Source organism: Paramisgurnus dabryanus, chromosome 9 (assembly GCF_030506205.2).
Source record: "Paramisgurnus dabryanus chromosome 9, PD_genome_1.1, whole genome shotgun sequence".
Lineage (NCBI taxonomy): Eukaryota > Metazoa > Chordata > Actinopteri > Cypriniformes > Cobitidae > Paramisgurnus > Paramisgurnus dabryanus.
Window position 1 is genome coordinate 27332370 of NC_133345.1, and position 15961 is coordinate 27348330.

The following is a 15961-nucleotide window of genomic DNA, read 5'->3' on the forward strand; positions in this document are numbered from 1 at the left end:
GTTTAGCTCCAACCCTGATCAAACAGACCTATTCATGATCACTAGAAAATCACAGGTGGGTTAGTTTGATTAGGGTTGAATCCAAACTCTAGTGCTCCGGCCCTCCAGGGTAAGATTTGGGGAACCCTGACATAGAGCAGTGTTTCCCAACCCTGCTCCTAAAGGACCCCTAAAGCTACATATTTTCTTTTCTCCCTAATCAAACACATCTGATTCGACTCATCGGCTCATAACCATTGTAATAATAATCTGATAAGTTGAATCAGATGTTTTTGATTAGGGAGACAAAGAAAATATGCAGTGTTACGAGTCCTTCAGGAGCAGGGTTGGGAAACACTGCAATAGAGATTACTGTTGCAGTAGTCCAGAGGTGATGAGGGCATGCATGAGATTGATGCATTGAACAATTAGTTCATGAATATAGAATATGGGGCTATGTATGCAGTATGATGCACTGAAGTAAGCAGGAAGATAGAAGATTCTTAATTCATATGAATTGACATGTACTGTCTTTTAGCATACGGGTTACAGCAGGGTTCCCCAAATCTTACCCTGGAGCGCCGGAGCACAGAGTTTAGCTCCAACCCTGATCAAACTTCCCCACCTGTGATTAGGCTATCTAGTGATCATGAAGACTTTGGTTAGCTTGCTCAGGTGTGTTTGATCAGGGTTGGAGCTAAACTCTGTAGTGCTCTGGCCCTCCATGGTAAGATTTGGGGAACCCTGGGTTACAGTTTACCCCATATTGTAGATTGAGGAAACAACATTACAGGTGGTATATTTTGGCCTATTTACCAACAAGAGACAGATTATTCAACCACCAAAACCATATTTCTAAAAGCCTATAGCCTGTAAATGTTCTGTCAATGGTTGGAGAATTATTTAGGAACTGGTCTGTCTGAAAATTACTAACCACATGCTGTCTTATGATCCGAGGATGTCTGGGCCCTCGACTTGTCAAAGCAGGTCAGCTATGAAACTGGATATATTTTAGCAAAACATATACATCTGAATATATTTTGGCAAAATTGCACATCTTTATGTTTTATGGTTGTGATTATTGTTCATGACATGCTCATGAAATTGTACTGTATCTCTGCATATGATATGCCTGGTGTGTGTGGCAATAAAATTACATGTTATTTAACCAAATAGAAGGAATCCCAGGTTATCTCAGCCCACCAAAGGTGTAAAAAATGGCACATTCAAAAGGGCTTGAATCCTTGGTCAGATCTCTTTCCTTCAGGCCTTTAGTCTGTACGACTGCTACCATATAAAAAAACATGCCTAGCAGCAAAAAGTTTTTAACTTGTAGCTATAGGAGCCCTGAATTCATTAAACATATAATCTATTGGGTGTAATAAGAGTGTATTGTGTGTTGATGTGATTGGTACAGTCTCTGAAAAAAATGTCCTCTAACGAGGACAATAAAGAATGAATCTGATCTTTCTGAAATGTTTTATGGCAATTACTTAAGGTATGGTTTATAATGATTATATCTGTTATTGGTCCATCTCATCTGCAAACATGTTATATGAACCACAGCATACAATGACAAACAATAAAAACAGTGTAATTATACAAACTATATAAAAAATGTGTAGTTCTGACCCCTGTTGCTAGGCAAGACCCTGTACAGCTTGGCTAAAGAACAATGAATATGCTGCATGAAACTAGATACTACCAAAACCTTATAATTTAATATGCGTTAAATAACAATGTATAAGAATCATGAAATTGTTTTTAACAAATTACGCATTGAGTCACTGTAAGAAGGAAATCATTTTTATTGTTACTTATGCAATGGATTATCAATACATAAACATTCAGTTAGAGTAAACGTGTCCACTTCACACACATTGGAAGCACACCCGGAGTACTGGACATACTCTATTTGACTGTAAAAAACAACACCTATTAAATCAACTCAGATCACAAACTGCACAACTACCTTGAACAATAAAACACTTTGTCAATGTACTAAATGTAAAAACTATTCCATGTTTATTAATATAATGCATACTTATTTCATTTACAGACATTGTTTGCTTCTTTTAATTAATTTGTAAATTGTTGAATGTGGTCATCTATATGAAAATGACAAAAGTATCACAATTATTGAAAAAAAAATTGATTTAATATAAATTTAATGGAAACTACAGGGATGAGACAAGCAGATGAGAGGTTGAAAAAATGAGTGTGTGTGTGTGTGTGTGTGTGTCTGTGGAATGGGGTTGTGTTAAGGCTTAACAGGCTGTTTGATTGGACAGCCATGTGGTAAAAGCGACATGAGGTCAAAGCAGTAGCAGCACCACCACCAGTGTCCACTGGAACATTCTAATCGTCTTGGGTCTTCTTTTTGGGTCGTTCTACACTCTCACCACCACAATATAACAGGAGAGCCTAAAAAATAAAATTGCAAAAACAGAGTTTTATGCCCAAAATGCTGGTCATTATAGGAAAATAAGTCCTTTCAGGATGAAGCAAGACCTGTTCGCCTTGTAGGGAGTTATTTTCAATATAATGACTAGTGTCTGCACATTATCCCTTACTAATTAAATTACTACAGTCATTTACAAGCATATTGTGTGTTTGTGAAATGAAATTGAAAGATGTACTTACCAAGGATCAATGACCAAACAGTGGAGTGGGAATACTACAGGGAAGTGGGGCAAGACAAACACCGGCTTCTTCAGCTTCCTTCTGGTGGGGGGGGGGGGGACAAAAATGTTATGCTCAGCTGACATTTTCTAGTGGGTGTACAGAAATTGGTAAAGTAAAAAAAATGAGGATGTCCAAAAAAGTATAACACTTACTTATCTACCTTACCAGGGACCACTCATGGAACTGCAGCCAAATAAAGGACTGGGACCACATCAGCCTGTCAGGAGCAGTGACTGGTAAAACATCAGTAAAGGGGACAAATGTAAGGTCATTTAAACTACTAAGAATATAAGGTTTCTGCTAAATCAACCCCCCCCCCCCCCACACACAATCTCCCAAAAATAACAAATATTGTAAATAATCACCTTCTATTGTATGAATATTGGAAACTGGCAGGTTGTAAACTGCCATGCATATTACATATGGAAACATGTGTTTGTGATGACCATTATGGATACTGCACATTCATTTTAAATTATTAACACTGTCATTCGTGAGGAATTGTTTTTTTAAATGTACAATAAATTGCATCTGACTTACAGCATGTACAGAGTCCTGCTTCCATTTGTGCACGCATTGTGTTTGGTTGAATAATTTACTAACCTCTTGATAAACCACATATCAAAAGAAGAACATGTTTTTGTACTGAGTTAGGCATTCTTGAATTATCCAGTTCTGAAATGGCAAGAAATGTTGAACATCTACCATCTTCAACACGGGGCTTGTAAACAACACTTTACGTTGTATAGAAATATCACAAAATTACTATAAAAAAAATTTATTGAATATGCAATATACAATACAAAAAATAAAACAACATATTACAAAATGTATTATTTTAAACAAATGACTCCTTGGGCTCCCAAGTAGGAGTCCATTGTTTCCCACTGAAAACAGAAGGGAGACAATTACGTTACATGTGATATTTTAATTATTCGATTGGGAATGTTAACTTTAAACACATTTGCACATTCTTCAAAACAGGTATAGGTAAAAGCGATTGACTTAAAAACATGTGTGAGTGAAATAGAGAGTCAGAGCAATCTTATTTCTGTATTTGTTATATAGTAGAACACATACCATGCTGCACAAGGCTCCCAGTCGATCAGCAATTCTCTTTGTCCCTATGACAGGAACAACAATACATGCTTACATATTTTTTTATCAGGCTTTGGAAAAAGTATTTTAGTATTTTAGAGGGCTGTTTTATATACTGTATTCAATATTTACATTATTTGACTATTTCCCAGCTTTACTTCTGTGATTGACAGGTATTTTAACTTAACATATTGACTTTAGTTTGACATAAATAGAACAAATAAAGAGTATTATAGTGTTCTGTTATGGATGTCTTACCTTTCTCACTCTTTCTTTTAGAGCACTCCTAATTGGGAAAACATCTAGGCCTGTGTGGTAGGCGCAATCTAAAGGCATTAAAACTCACATTAGGAACACAACTACATCATAAACATATCCAGGTCAAGCATTTACATCAAAGTGGTCAAATATTATGTCTGAATGCAAAGGCAGGATATCTGATTTGATCCAGAAACATTTTTATTTATACTGGTTAAACATCTCCTCACATCCTGATAGCAATCACTATGTAAGTTGTTTAAATGTATTTTTATAAATATATGTCATCTGTGAAAGGCATAGGACCAAAACATTTAAAACAAATCATTGAAGTCGGATCGAACGCAATAATTGGATGCATGCAATTTTTGCCCCTATTCTATGAACATGTTTTGCATTCCACTGCACACCCTGTACATGCAGACACCATATATCATCAGCGTGTTCACATGCGCTCACCTCCCGTCTGTAAACAGCTACGGGAGGCAAAGGGTCTGAAAGGGTCTTTGCAATGTTTATTTGGTAAGGTAGATATGCGATATGATTGAATTTACATGGATTCAGAAACTTTGTGTTGCCTATGTAGTTTGTGTTGCTTTAAGAATTAGCGTAACGATATACTACTAACAGTTACGTCTACACAACCAAAAATGTGCTTTAACTAATTCTGATTTAAAACAGTTGTTTATGTTGGTTATAATGTTATTCACTTTATACTGCAATGTTTTCTCACTGGTGAATAAGACATGAGATGTGGATGTCTGATCTGTGCATGTTTATGTGTTTTGGAGGAGGCATGGCTTTGGATGGCAATTTGAATGGAGGGTGGGATTGTGGTTTCAGTGCTAGTAGGCTACGGTTAGCATTTTTCAAAATCAGATACCCTGCCTTTAAGTCATTTAAACTTACTTTTTTTTTTTTTTTTGCTTTTATCCATTTCTGCCTCTGTGGGATAGACAAAACAGACATATAATTCAAAAATGGTCTTGCTCATCATAGCATTTATTACAAATATCAATATTATTAAAAAAAAAACTGACAAAAGCAAAACATGCCTGACTTCTGCTTTCTCTTCCCTGTTGACCCTGTGGTTTTGAAGAAGTCAGATGTCAAACTAAGTATGGAGTGGCAAACAATACAGGACTATTTAGGTATATCTTTTTATACATGCTCATTAAAACAGTCACACACACGCGCGCACACGCGCGCGCGCACACACACACACACACACACACACAAACCCTCATGTGTAACCTATGTCATACTACAAAAATGAATACCCAATCAGAATGGAGTGTTGCTTTCAGAGCTTTAAACATTAACTGTAAGAGTTACCTTTTTTAGGTAGATCTTCTTCACCCGCCTCCTCCACAAGGGCTTCAGCCTCCACAGCAGGGATTTTTAGCGCCACCTTCTCCAAAAGGCATGCCGTCTCCACAGCGGGGCCTTCCAGCTCCGCCTCCTCCACAAGGTCTTTATTCTTCATAGTGGACCCTTCCAGCCCCACCTCCTCCATAAGGCCTTCATCCTCTATTCCGGGGCTTTTCACCTCCACCTCCTTCATGAGGCCTTTCAGCCCCGCCTTCTCCACGTGGCCTTCCAGCCCCGCCTTCTCCACGAGGCCTTCTGCCTGTACACCAGGACCTTCCAGCTCCGCCTTCGCCACAAGGCCTGTCAACTCCACAGCGGGGCCTTCCAGCTCCGCCTCCTCCATGAGGCCTTCCGGCTCTGCCTCTTCCACAAGAATTTCTGGCCTCGCCTCTCCTGAGGTCCCCTGCTCGTCACAGGGGGTGAGGGTCAGGGTGAGGACAGTGTCCTCACACGCCTTCCAACCTGTTGAAATTTGATAAGAACAACAAGTAGGAATGATGCTGAACTATAATGTATTTAAAAAATTCAAAAAGGCAGATTATTTGTGTCACAGTTATGCTCTACGTATCCCTGTATCATACTCTTATTTTGAAGTTCTGTCTGTGTCAGCCATATCTGTAGTGTGTTATCAGGGATAACAAGACACACCTGGGGAACAATCAGCACAAGGACCAATGAAACAATAGAACTACTCAAGAACTTCTAGGAATACATAGAACATGACCGTGACAATTTGACATTCTGAATTCATTCAGAATTTTAAGACTATATTTCTTATGCCTAGTCCACACGGACACAGGTATTTTTGTAACTGTGACTTTTTTACGAGGCTCGGCCGTTCGTCTACACGGAAATGCAGTATCATGTCACTGAAACCGAACATTTTTGAAAACCCCTGCCAGGGTGAGGATTTTCAGAAACGCCGGTTGCAGCGTTGTCTCCAATTTTGAGCAAAAAGCTGAGATAATTCCATTTTTGTGAAGGACTTTTGATAGAGATCAGATGCAGAGCGATCTTAAAACATACACGGAGTTCTTTCTCTTTCATGTGAGGCGCTACTTCCGGGTTGTATAAGTTCTGGAAGTTGGTGGATAATAGCGGTATTGCGGAAAGCCGGAAATTCTCGTCATTGGTAGGGAAGCGTTTTCTCTTAATTGACGTGTGAACCAGGCCTTAGCTTGTATGCATTTACATATTTCTGAAACACAGGCAAAAAATGGGCTACAGGCTATTTTTCACACAGGATGCAAGTTTACATGATTATGGTAAAGGTATGAATTAGAGGTTTTCCAAGTACACTTAGATCCGAAAACCCGAGGTCCGACCCGAGACCCAATCGGGTTCGGGTCTAAAAGTTTCACATGTGCCTCGGACACGGTTCGGGTACAATAATAGCAGCATCTGGTCTCTGGTAATTTAAAATGAATTTGTTTTTGCTTAACGGACCTGAGAAGACCCGAACTCTCTTGCGTGTGTGCGTCAATGTCCTTTTCAAACCTCTCATCTGTTTGCCAAGAGCGCTTGCGAAATTGTGTGGCTGGCGGTAGGTTAATTTTCATTAAGACAGACATGTCAATCAATTTTAAATGTACATTTTAGCGGTTACCTTGGTGTCATCGTCAGATAACAAAGTAAGACAAATGGAGCAGCCACCGGAGTTTCTTTCTGTCTGACTGCTGCGTGTGGGTCTGCAGAATGCACACACGTCAGTGCCGTTTACATTCGGGTCCAGTCGGGTTAAAAAAATTGCCACTAGTTCGGGTCGCACTCTGGTCTTATTTTCTCGGGTTTGTCTCGGGGCGGGTCTTTCTTTAAAAAAAAATTATTTATGCACGTCGGGTTCGGGTATAAAGTGATTCGGGTCATTTCAAGTCGGGTACATTTCTTTGGACCCGAGAAGACCCCTACACTGTCTTGATACAATAACAATTTACAATTGTCTCGTCTATGTAACCAACATTCCACAACGTTGAAATGTACTAAGGTTGTAATTTGTTGTATAAACTATAAATATTTGATAAGCGCTGAAAAAAAACAATCAATTGTATATTGTACATCTCACCTGCACAAACCAACTCATAAAAAGCTGCCATTTTGCTGAGGTGTTGTGTTGCCAGCGGGTCCAGCTCGCATCTTGGGGTGAGGGAAGCTATTTTAGGCTTCTTTCCATTGCCTTTCTTCTGAAGGAGGAGTAGTGGCTTGTAGCCCATTGCATGAAGCTTCTCAAGCTGCAAAGACATTTGTTTGTAAAGGATAAAAAAGTATGTTATCAAAAAACCTGAGTGTAAATTCAGTTTGAGGCAAGACTTGAAATTTGTTGTAAGGCCAAACATTAATAAAAAACTGCCCATTATTACATGTCATATTATACTAAGTTCCTCTGATCAGATTGACAGAATTTCACCAGCATCGAACCGTGAATGAGAATGTTCTGGAGAGTGATTTTTGGCAAAGGGTACTTAGTTCATTAATATGCCTTTAAAGTTAAAGGGACATTCCACTTTTTTTTGAAAATATGCTCATTTTCCAGCTCCCCATTTTGTAATCCATTCAGCTGATCTTCGGGTCTGGTGCTACCACTTTTAGCATAGCTTAGCATAATCCATTGAATCTGATTAGACCATTAGCATCGGGCAAAAAAATAACCAAAGAGTTTGGATATTTTTCCTATTTAAAACTTTACTCTTCTGAAGTTACATCTTGTATTAAGACCGACAGAAAATTAAAAGTTGTGATTTTCAAGGCAGATGTGGCTAGGAACTATACTCTCCTTCTGACGTAATAATCAAGAACTTTGCTGATGTAACATGGCTGCAGGAGGTGTAGTGATATTACGCACTCCCCAAAAATAGTCCCCTTGGTTACTTTCAATGGTAGGGGAATATTTTCGGGTGTTCGGTTCGGTCTTAGTACACGATGTAACTAAAGAAGAGTCTAGTTTTAAATAGGAAAAATATTGAAACTCTGTGGTTATTTTTTTGCCTGAGGCTAATGGTCTAATCAGATTCAATGGATTGTGCTAAGCTATGCTAAAAGTGGTAGCGCCAGACCCAGAGATCAGCTGAATGGATTCCAAAACGGTAAGAATGAAATGTTTAACTCTAGGGGAGCTGGAAAATGTCCCTTTAACAGTCAGTGACCTTAATGGTTAAATGTGCTGGCCTGTTCCCAAAACCCATAACCAATTTGAACTCACACAGGCACTGACTTTCTTCTACTCACCTACTGTGCAATATTTAACATTTAATACTTTTGATAACACTGATATTCTGTGCAATTTCATTACTGTTCAATATTTTGGACTTAATATTTAATACTTTATACTTTTGATACAATCAAAATCAAATAGTATACAAACCATATTTATCTTTCTATTTAATTTTAAAATTATATAGCTTTTCAGAACTGCACCTTACCCCCCCCCCCCCAATTTGCAATACTTATTTTATTCCTTGTTGTTACAGTTCTCTTATGTACATGTTGACACTGGAAAAGGAGTTGCTTCAATTTTGTTGTACATGTGTATAGTTTCATCGGATGCCCGTGCAGTTACGCTTCTGGTAGGAACATTACTTCCGGTCTCTGTTTGTTTAATGGTCTGATTAGTGGCTAAACTGAACTCTGGAACAAATACCTCGTCAAAAATAACAAATGCTTCGGTTTCCTAAAGATGAGGGGAAGATGGCGATCATGAATCACCACTATGGGAAGGGAGGTTTGACAGCCGGTTTGTAGTTAACATTGTTTACATAATAGTTCACATTTTACACAGCAACGTTAGCTCTGTGTTGTTTTTCAAATGCTCTAGCTATGAAATATGAACTAAGAAATCGACTTGTTTATTTTGCTTGTTATCAGAAATAAACTACTATAAAATAACTTTGTTGTTATTGATCCTAAGCAGAGTTTACAAGCAGTTACGTGTGTTCCACGAAAGCCGTTTGTTTATGTTGTTACTGCTGAAACGGTCTATAATAACAACAAAAGGTATTCTATTCTATTCTGAAGAATTTGTGTTTAAAATTAAACTCCACTTTTAACAGTAGGACCTTAATTTCTTATTAATATTACATGAATGCCATGACTACATTAAATTCATCACATACTACTAAAAGGGGAAATCACATGCTCAATTTAAGTCAGTTTTTCAATAAAGATTTACCTTGCATGCAACTTGGACCCAGTTTTTAAATTTGGACCACCATGTGTTTGAGTTTAACACGCCTGCACTAGGCTTTAACTGTGTGAAAGAGAACCTTCAAGAAATCTGGTTTTAATCACTCTTTTAAAAAATAAAAACATTTGAAAAATATATTATGATCTATCAGGACTGGTAAATGTGGTGACCCTATTAAAAAAGGTAATGTTAATTGTACATACCAAAATGATGGCTTCATCCCGCATGGCTGCCTCATTGTGGTTTTTTTTAAGATTGCTAACCCACTCCCCCTTCTTCTTATCAAGGGCCTGCAGCCTCTTCATCAGGCGAGCCTTCTTGGGCTGCTCTGCCCCACAGGCCTTACAAACCTTAGTGGCACAGGGCATGACCTGGGGGCAGTTGGGGCATTTCTTTGTATTAGAAACCATGTTGTCTAAGAAAAAGGAAGAAAAAGAGAAAGTTATTTATGTGTAATATAGCCTACCCATAGAAACATTCTGAATTAATATCACACAATATGATTTAAAATCACATTATGCAAGGGATGCTATGTGCTTTCCTAATTTCAATGGTCAAATTGTTTTGAACTTTGCTTGTGATGACACTGTGATCAGGGTAAACATTTCTCTGATTTTTAACTGCCATTTACACAATAATACTATGTGTGTGTGTGTGTGTGTGTGTGTGTGTGTGTGTGTGTGTGTGTGTGTGTGTGTGTGTGTGTGTGTGTGTGCAAATGTGGTTTATGGGGACATGAATAGTGTATAATGACATGTTTACTATGCTATAAACATGGTTTATGGGGACACAGTGTCCCCATAAACTGAACAGCTAAAACGTAATGGTTCTTTTTAATAGATTAAAGACTGGCAACAGGTTTTTGTGATCCTTGGGTTTAGGAACAGGGGTAGATAAGGGGAATAGAATATACAGTTTGTACAGTATAAAATGCATTGGGTCTATGGAATTGTCCCCGTTAACCACATACGCCAACAACAGTGTGTGTGTGTGTGTGTGTGTGTGTGTGTGTGTGTGTGCGTGCGTGCGTGCGTGCGTGCGTGCGTGTGTTGCCCAGATAAGAGATAGAACATAGTCATATTGATAAATGAATAGTGTGACAATTTCGTGTCTACTGCATGCCAGATGTTAATATCACATTATTAAATTACACGAAAAGCGTAAAGGAAGAGTTGAAAAAATGTTTGTGAACTAGTACACTAACATGTGACATGCTAGGACATGCAGTGATTAGCACAAGGGTTGTATATCAGACAAATGGAAACACCAAAGCAATGTCAAAGAGTTAAAATATGACATACTTGACTACACTTTTGCATGCATATAATTTATCGAATTAAATAGAATAGGGTACTTGTTCATGAGGTAACAATTTTAGCCTACCTTAATCAACGACTCCAGAGAGGAAGTAATTGGCGCTAGCTTCGTCATCCAACACGTCATCCGGATATTGTAAAAATTTTAATTAAATGAATCAAAATTATGTTTATTATTTCAACAGGGCAAGACATCAGATGAAACTCCCTAGAATTTAAAAATATATATATTTCGGAGCTTAACTTACTGTAACAAAACGTACTGTATTGCTGTGACAAAAACACAAATCAAATGTACCTTTTTTGCTATAAGATGCGAAGTATGGTTCTTTTTTACTTTTTTTTATTGATTTTTTAAATTGAAATTAAATCAATATCAAGTCCTTGACATATTACTTTTACATTTTCACATACAGTAACAATAGTTTAAATTAAAAAAATATATAGACTCTAAATAATAACTTTAGACTCTAATATTGTAAGACTGCTTAAAAGTGTGATAACATATACTGTCGTTAATGACCCGCTGATCGCTGTCAGATTATGTGAAATGAACTATTTATTCGTGGCAAGGGCACGTTTATTTCGTTATTTTCGTAATTGCAGCACGTTTTTTAAACTAATGCATTTCAATTGGATGCATCTTTCGTGCAATAGCACGATTCTTTCTGCCAGTCGGGCTGCAGCAGAGAAACGGTTTAATCAACATTTATTCACGAGATCTTATCACGGTTTATATATGTGCAATGCTGCTAGCCATTTTGGTGGCCTAACCATAATTCCTTTATGATTTTAAACATGATAACATATACTGTCGTTAATGACCCGCTGATCGCTGTCAGATTATGTGATATGAACTATTTATTCGTGGCAGGGGCACGTTTATTTCGTTATTTTCGTAATTGCAGCACGTTTTTTAAACTAATGCATTTCAATTGGATGCATCTTTCGTGCAATAGCACGATCTCAGTGGTGTATTGTTGTCTGAATAAGTGGGTATACTCTTAATTTATGCCCCCAGTAGAAGTGGGTATACTCTTAATTTATGCCCCCAGTAGAAGTGGGTATACCCCATGCCATCAAGAGGTGGGTATACTCCGTATACCTGCGTACCTGCAATACACCACTGGATCTGCCAGTCGGGCTGCAGCAGAGAAACGGTTTAATCATTTATTCACGAGATCTTATCACGGTTTATATATGTGCAATGCTGCTAGCCATTTTGGTGGCCTAACCATAATTTCTTTATGATTTTAAACATACAGACAGTTTGCCAGTCTTTTATATACTGTCAAAGTTCGTCAGGGGCTGCGCAAATTGCGCAATCCAACGGACCATTGGGCTTGATGGGATATCGAGTTATGCATGTTTTAATAATACTAGAATAATAACGGCATTATAATGATTATTGATTTTTCAAAAGGCTATTTTTGGTCCCCCTTCAGCCAGTCGGTGTCTTCCCGAAAATTAACCATGGTTTTACGCTACCCGGGTTGCTACTACAGTTAAAAAAAATGGTTAGTGTAGTAAAACCATGGTTTTGCTTACAGTTAATTTTTCGTAAGGGTTACGCACAGCGAGTGGTGCATTGGTGGGAGTGGCGGCACTGAATATTAATTATTATTTCGGTCTGTATCGGTTATTTCGAAGCTGTGTTGCTTTGCTCTTTATTGATATTTTTAATAACGCTTTATCCATCAACATTTATTTAGATGTTAATCATCCATCCATTCATTTTTTTATTTTAATAATATTTTTTTCGGTTTTATTACCGGTGAAATATTACAGTAAGCCAGAACACGGGCCAAGCGGGGCTCTAGCCCACCACGCGCTGTGCGTAACCCTTACGAAAAATTAACTATAAGCAAAACCATAGTTTTACTGTAGTAAAACCATGGTTAATTTTCGGAAAGACAATGGAAGACACCGACTGGCTGAAGGGGGACCAAAAATAGCCTTTTGAAAAATCAATAATCATTATAATGCCGTTATTATTCTATTAAAACATGCATAACTCGATATCCCATCAAGCCCAGTGGTCCGTTGGATTGCGCAATTTGCGCTGCCCCTGACGAACTTTGACAGTATATAAAAGACTGGCAAACTGTTTAAAATCATAAAGAAATTATGGTTAGGCCACCAAAATGGCTAGCAGCATTGCACACATATTAACCGTGATAAGATCTCGTGAATAAATGTTGATTAAACAGTTTCTCCGCTGCAGCCCGACTGGCAGAAAGAATCGTGCTATTGCACGAAAGATGCATCCAATTGAAATGCATTAGTTTAAAAAACGTGCTGCAATTACGAAAATAACGAAATAAACGTGCCACTCCCACGAATAAATAGATTAAATTACGTGACCAAATCACGAACTGCCGTGAGACTGGGTTGCGCGACCGCCTTCTCTCCGCCCATTTATCTAATCTGAGGTATTAAACACAAGTTTTACGTCTTTTTTGACTTCTGGCGTGAACATACGTGAACAGCGCTATTTTTAGCCTTTCATTGATAAAACTAAATCGGAGGATCTCCCTAGTTTCGTTTTGAAAGCGTGTGAAAGTTGCGCGATCCTATTTCATCAATTGCGCTGAAAATTCAGAGAAAGCTCTTACATTCACATGTACAAAACTCTGTATGTTTACTTGCTAAACAAGCAGTGGACATAATATTAGTTTGTGTCCATATAAACTCATAATTACTCCCGCTCGGGTTTGAATGTCAGCAGAGATACTCGCCCACCGTCTCACAGACCACCCCCTCACAGTATTCAGGACAGATGCGGTCGAAAGTGGACAAAAGAAACGGATTTAAATACCAGGTTTAAACGTAATGTGTTTCTCTCGTCCATTTGTGATCCGATCGATGAAAAAACATCTTAATACCAAGTGTAAACAGCCCCTCAGATAGCTCTATTAGGGTGGGGAATTTTAAACAAGTGGTTTTGCACCTATTTGGCTCCCCCTACTGGCTTAACTTGCAATCTTATTATTTGCCGACTTTGCTGCCACTCAAAAAATGTAGCCAATTATTTTAAAGTGAAGGGGCAGCGAGATGCCTGTGATGTCATAAGCATTAGTTTTTCAGATTGGGCCGTTTTCTGGCTAACATTTCTAAAAGAGGAATTTCTATGAGACTGAGATGTTTAGCATGTCTTTTTGTATGTTCGTGAATGCGGGTAGACTACCATTATTCAACAAGGACCAGGTAAAACATTTTTTCATTCTCTGTCCCCTTTAAAACGTTTGCTTTTCTGAAATGGAACATGAAATAATAAACCTCAATGCCGTATGTTTTCGACAAATATGCCTTCTGGAAGACGCAACCGAAATCCTGGCCAGGATGCGTCCGGGAAGAATGGCATATGGTCATCCTACAGAAGGTGTTAGCTCAAGCATGGGTCTCAAATGTTGTTCCTGGAGGGCACCTGTCCTGCATAGTTCCAGCCCTACTACAACAGACCCGCATCTAATTTTTAGGTAGCCTTGAAATACTTGATTAGCAGGTTGAGGTCTGTTTGATTGGGAATTCAAATCTGCAGGACAGGTGTCCTCTAGGAGCCGGGTTGGGAACCCATATGGAAGAGCATTGCATTAGCAAAAGGCCATGGGTTCAAATCCCAGGGAAAAGGGTCAAAATATGTAGCCCAGCTATCACTGGGGCAGTTACACTTTATTTTGATAGTCCACTTTAGACATTGTAAATTACTTTGCAACTACATGTCAACTAACTTTCAATAATTTGCAACTATACGTCAACTAACTGTCATTAGTGTATAGACTGTAAGGGTTGGGGTTAGGGAAGAGGTTTGGGTTAGTGGAATAAGTTGACATGCACCTGAAAAAAACCTGATAGACAGTTGAATGTCTGTTGAGATATCATCACAATAAAGTGTAGGAGATATTAAGCAGACATTCTACTAATTCTCTAAAGATTAGTTGTTGATTAGTAGTTGCAAAGTTACTTATAGTTAGTAAAATGTCTAAAGTGGACTATCCCATTTATTAGGTCCTATATGTACCATTAAGTACATTATATATTTGGTTTCGGTATGGCCAATATAAACTCTCTCTCTGGGTCCAAAGTTATATTTTTTGAAAGAGCAACACTCCAGTAACAGCTGGGATACATATTTTAAACAAATCTGATGAAATAGTATATGTCATGCTTTGAATGCACTTAAAGTCACTTTGGATAAAAGCATCTGCCAAATGCATACTGTAAATGTAAACAGTTTTAGAGACTCAAGGCATGATTCATCATGTCTAACAAAGATTGTGGTTAAGCTGTTAACTATAAAATAGGACTATATTTATATAATCGTATGACAAATATTATATATAATAATAACAATAATTTTACTACCTATTTTATTCTTCAATCATTTGTCACAAATACGTATTTCCTTTCAATTATCTTTTTGAAATAGGCTTTTTTGCAAGTATTGATTTTTGCAGTCATAATTATTCATAAGGTTTTTTCTATTCAATTTACAACCCTCAATTTTCAACAGTTCTACCTTTGCACGACTGTATTGATTATCTGCTTTCACAAGTCATATATGAAGACAGTTTTACCAAAACAATTTATTCTTTAATTCCCTTGTGTCGAACAGTTCAGTTTTTCATTCATTTCATGCAATCAGACTGTATAATATGCCATTGTTTGATGATGTTCAAGGTTTTAGAAATGAAAGTTGAATATGGATTGTGTAGATGAATCAACATTGTGTCTATTCTCACCTGGCTTCAGTATTTCTTTTGTAAAAAAACATATTTTTTCATATTTATGTACATACTGAGATTTCATTAATCTTTTATCAGTGAATACAATAAATCCAGGTCCAGAAAGTGACACAAAAGATTACAAACCCCACACACATTGTGGCACAGAACATGACTAACACATGTCCTGGATAAAGAAGTAAAAGGGTTCAAAGGAGGACGTTTAACAGTGACAAAACTGAATCATGAACAAATTGATTACGTAAAAGCTTTGTAAGGAAGTCTGCTTTTTGTGTGTTGCTTTGTATAACATGTATCCATTGATTTTGCCTAAATCACATTGTCAAAATGGG

The 15961-nt window shown here is 37.8% G+C and overlaps 1 protein-coding gene across 7 annotated transcripts; it reads right to left on the bottom strand.

Moving 5' to 3' along the window:
• Positions 1 to 1769: 1769 nt before the first annotated feature.
• Positions 1770 to 11379, bottom strand: LOC135773694 (uncharacterized). Of its 7 annotated transcripts, none has more exons than XM_073815773.1 (12): positions 10952 to 11379; positions 9772 to 9983; positions 7454 to 7619; positions 5356 to 5853; positions 5076 to 5105; positions 4930 to 4965; positions 4021 to 4088; positions 3745 to 3788; positions 3268 to 3339; positions 2817 to 2897; positions 2623 to 2703; positions 1770 to 2403 (listed from the first exon to the last, which is right to left on the bottom strand). In XM_073815773.1, coding segments are annotated over exons 2-9 (1050 nt in total). In that variant the 5' UTR covers positions 9979 to 9983; positions 10952 to 11379; the 3' UTR covers positions 1770 to 2403; positions 2623 to 2703; positions 2817 to 2897; positions 3268 to 3338. The 7 variants fall into 7 exon arrangements, with proteins under 7 accessions (XP_073671874.1, XP_073671871.1, XP_073671873.1 ...); XM_073815770.1 differs by having other exon boundaries at positions 3268 to 3551; XM_073815772.1 differs by having other exon boundaries at positions 2817 to 3339.
• Positions 11380 to 15961: the final 4582 nt, after the last annotated feature.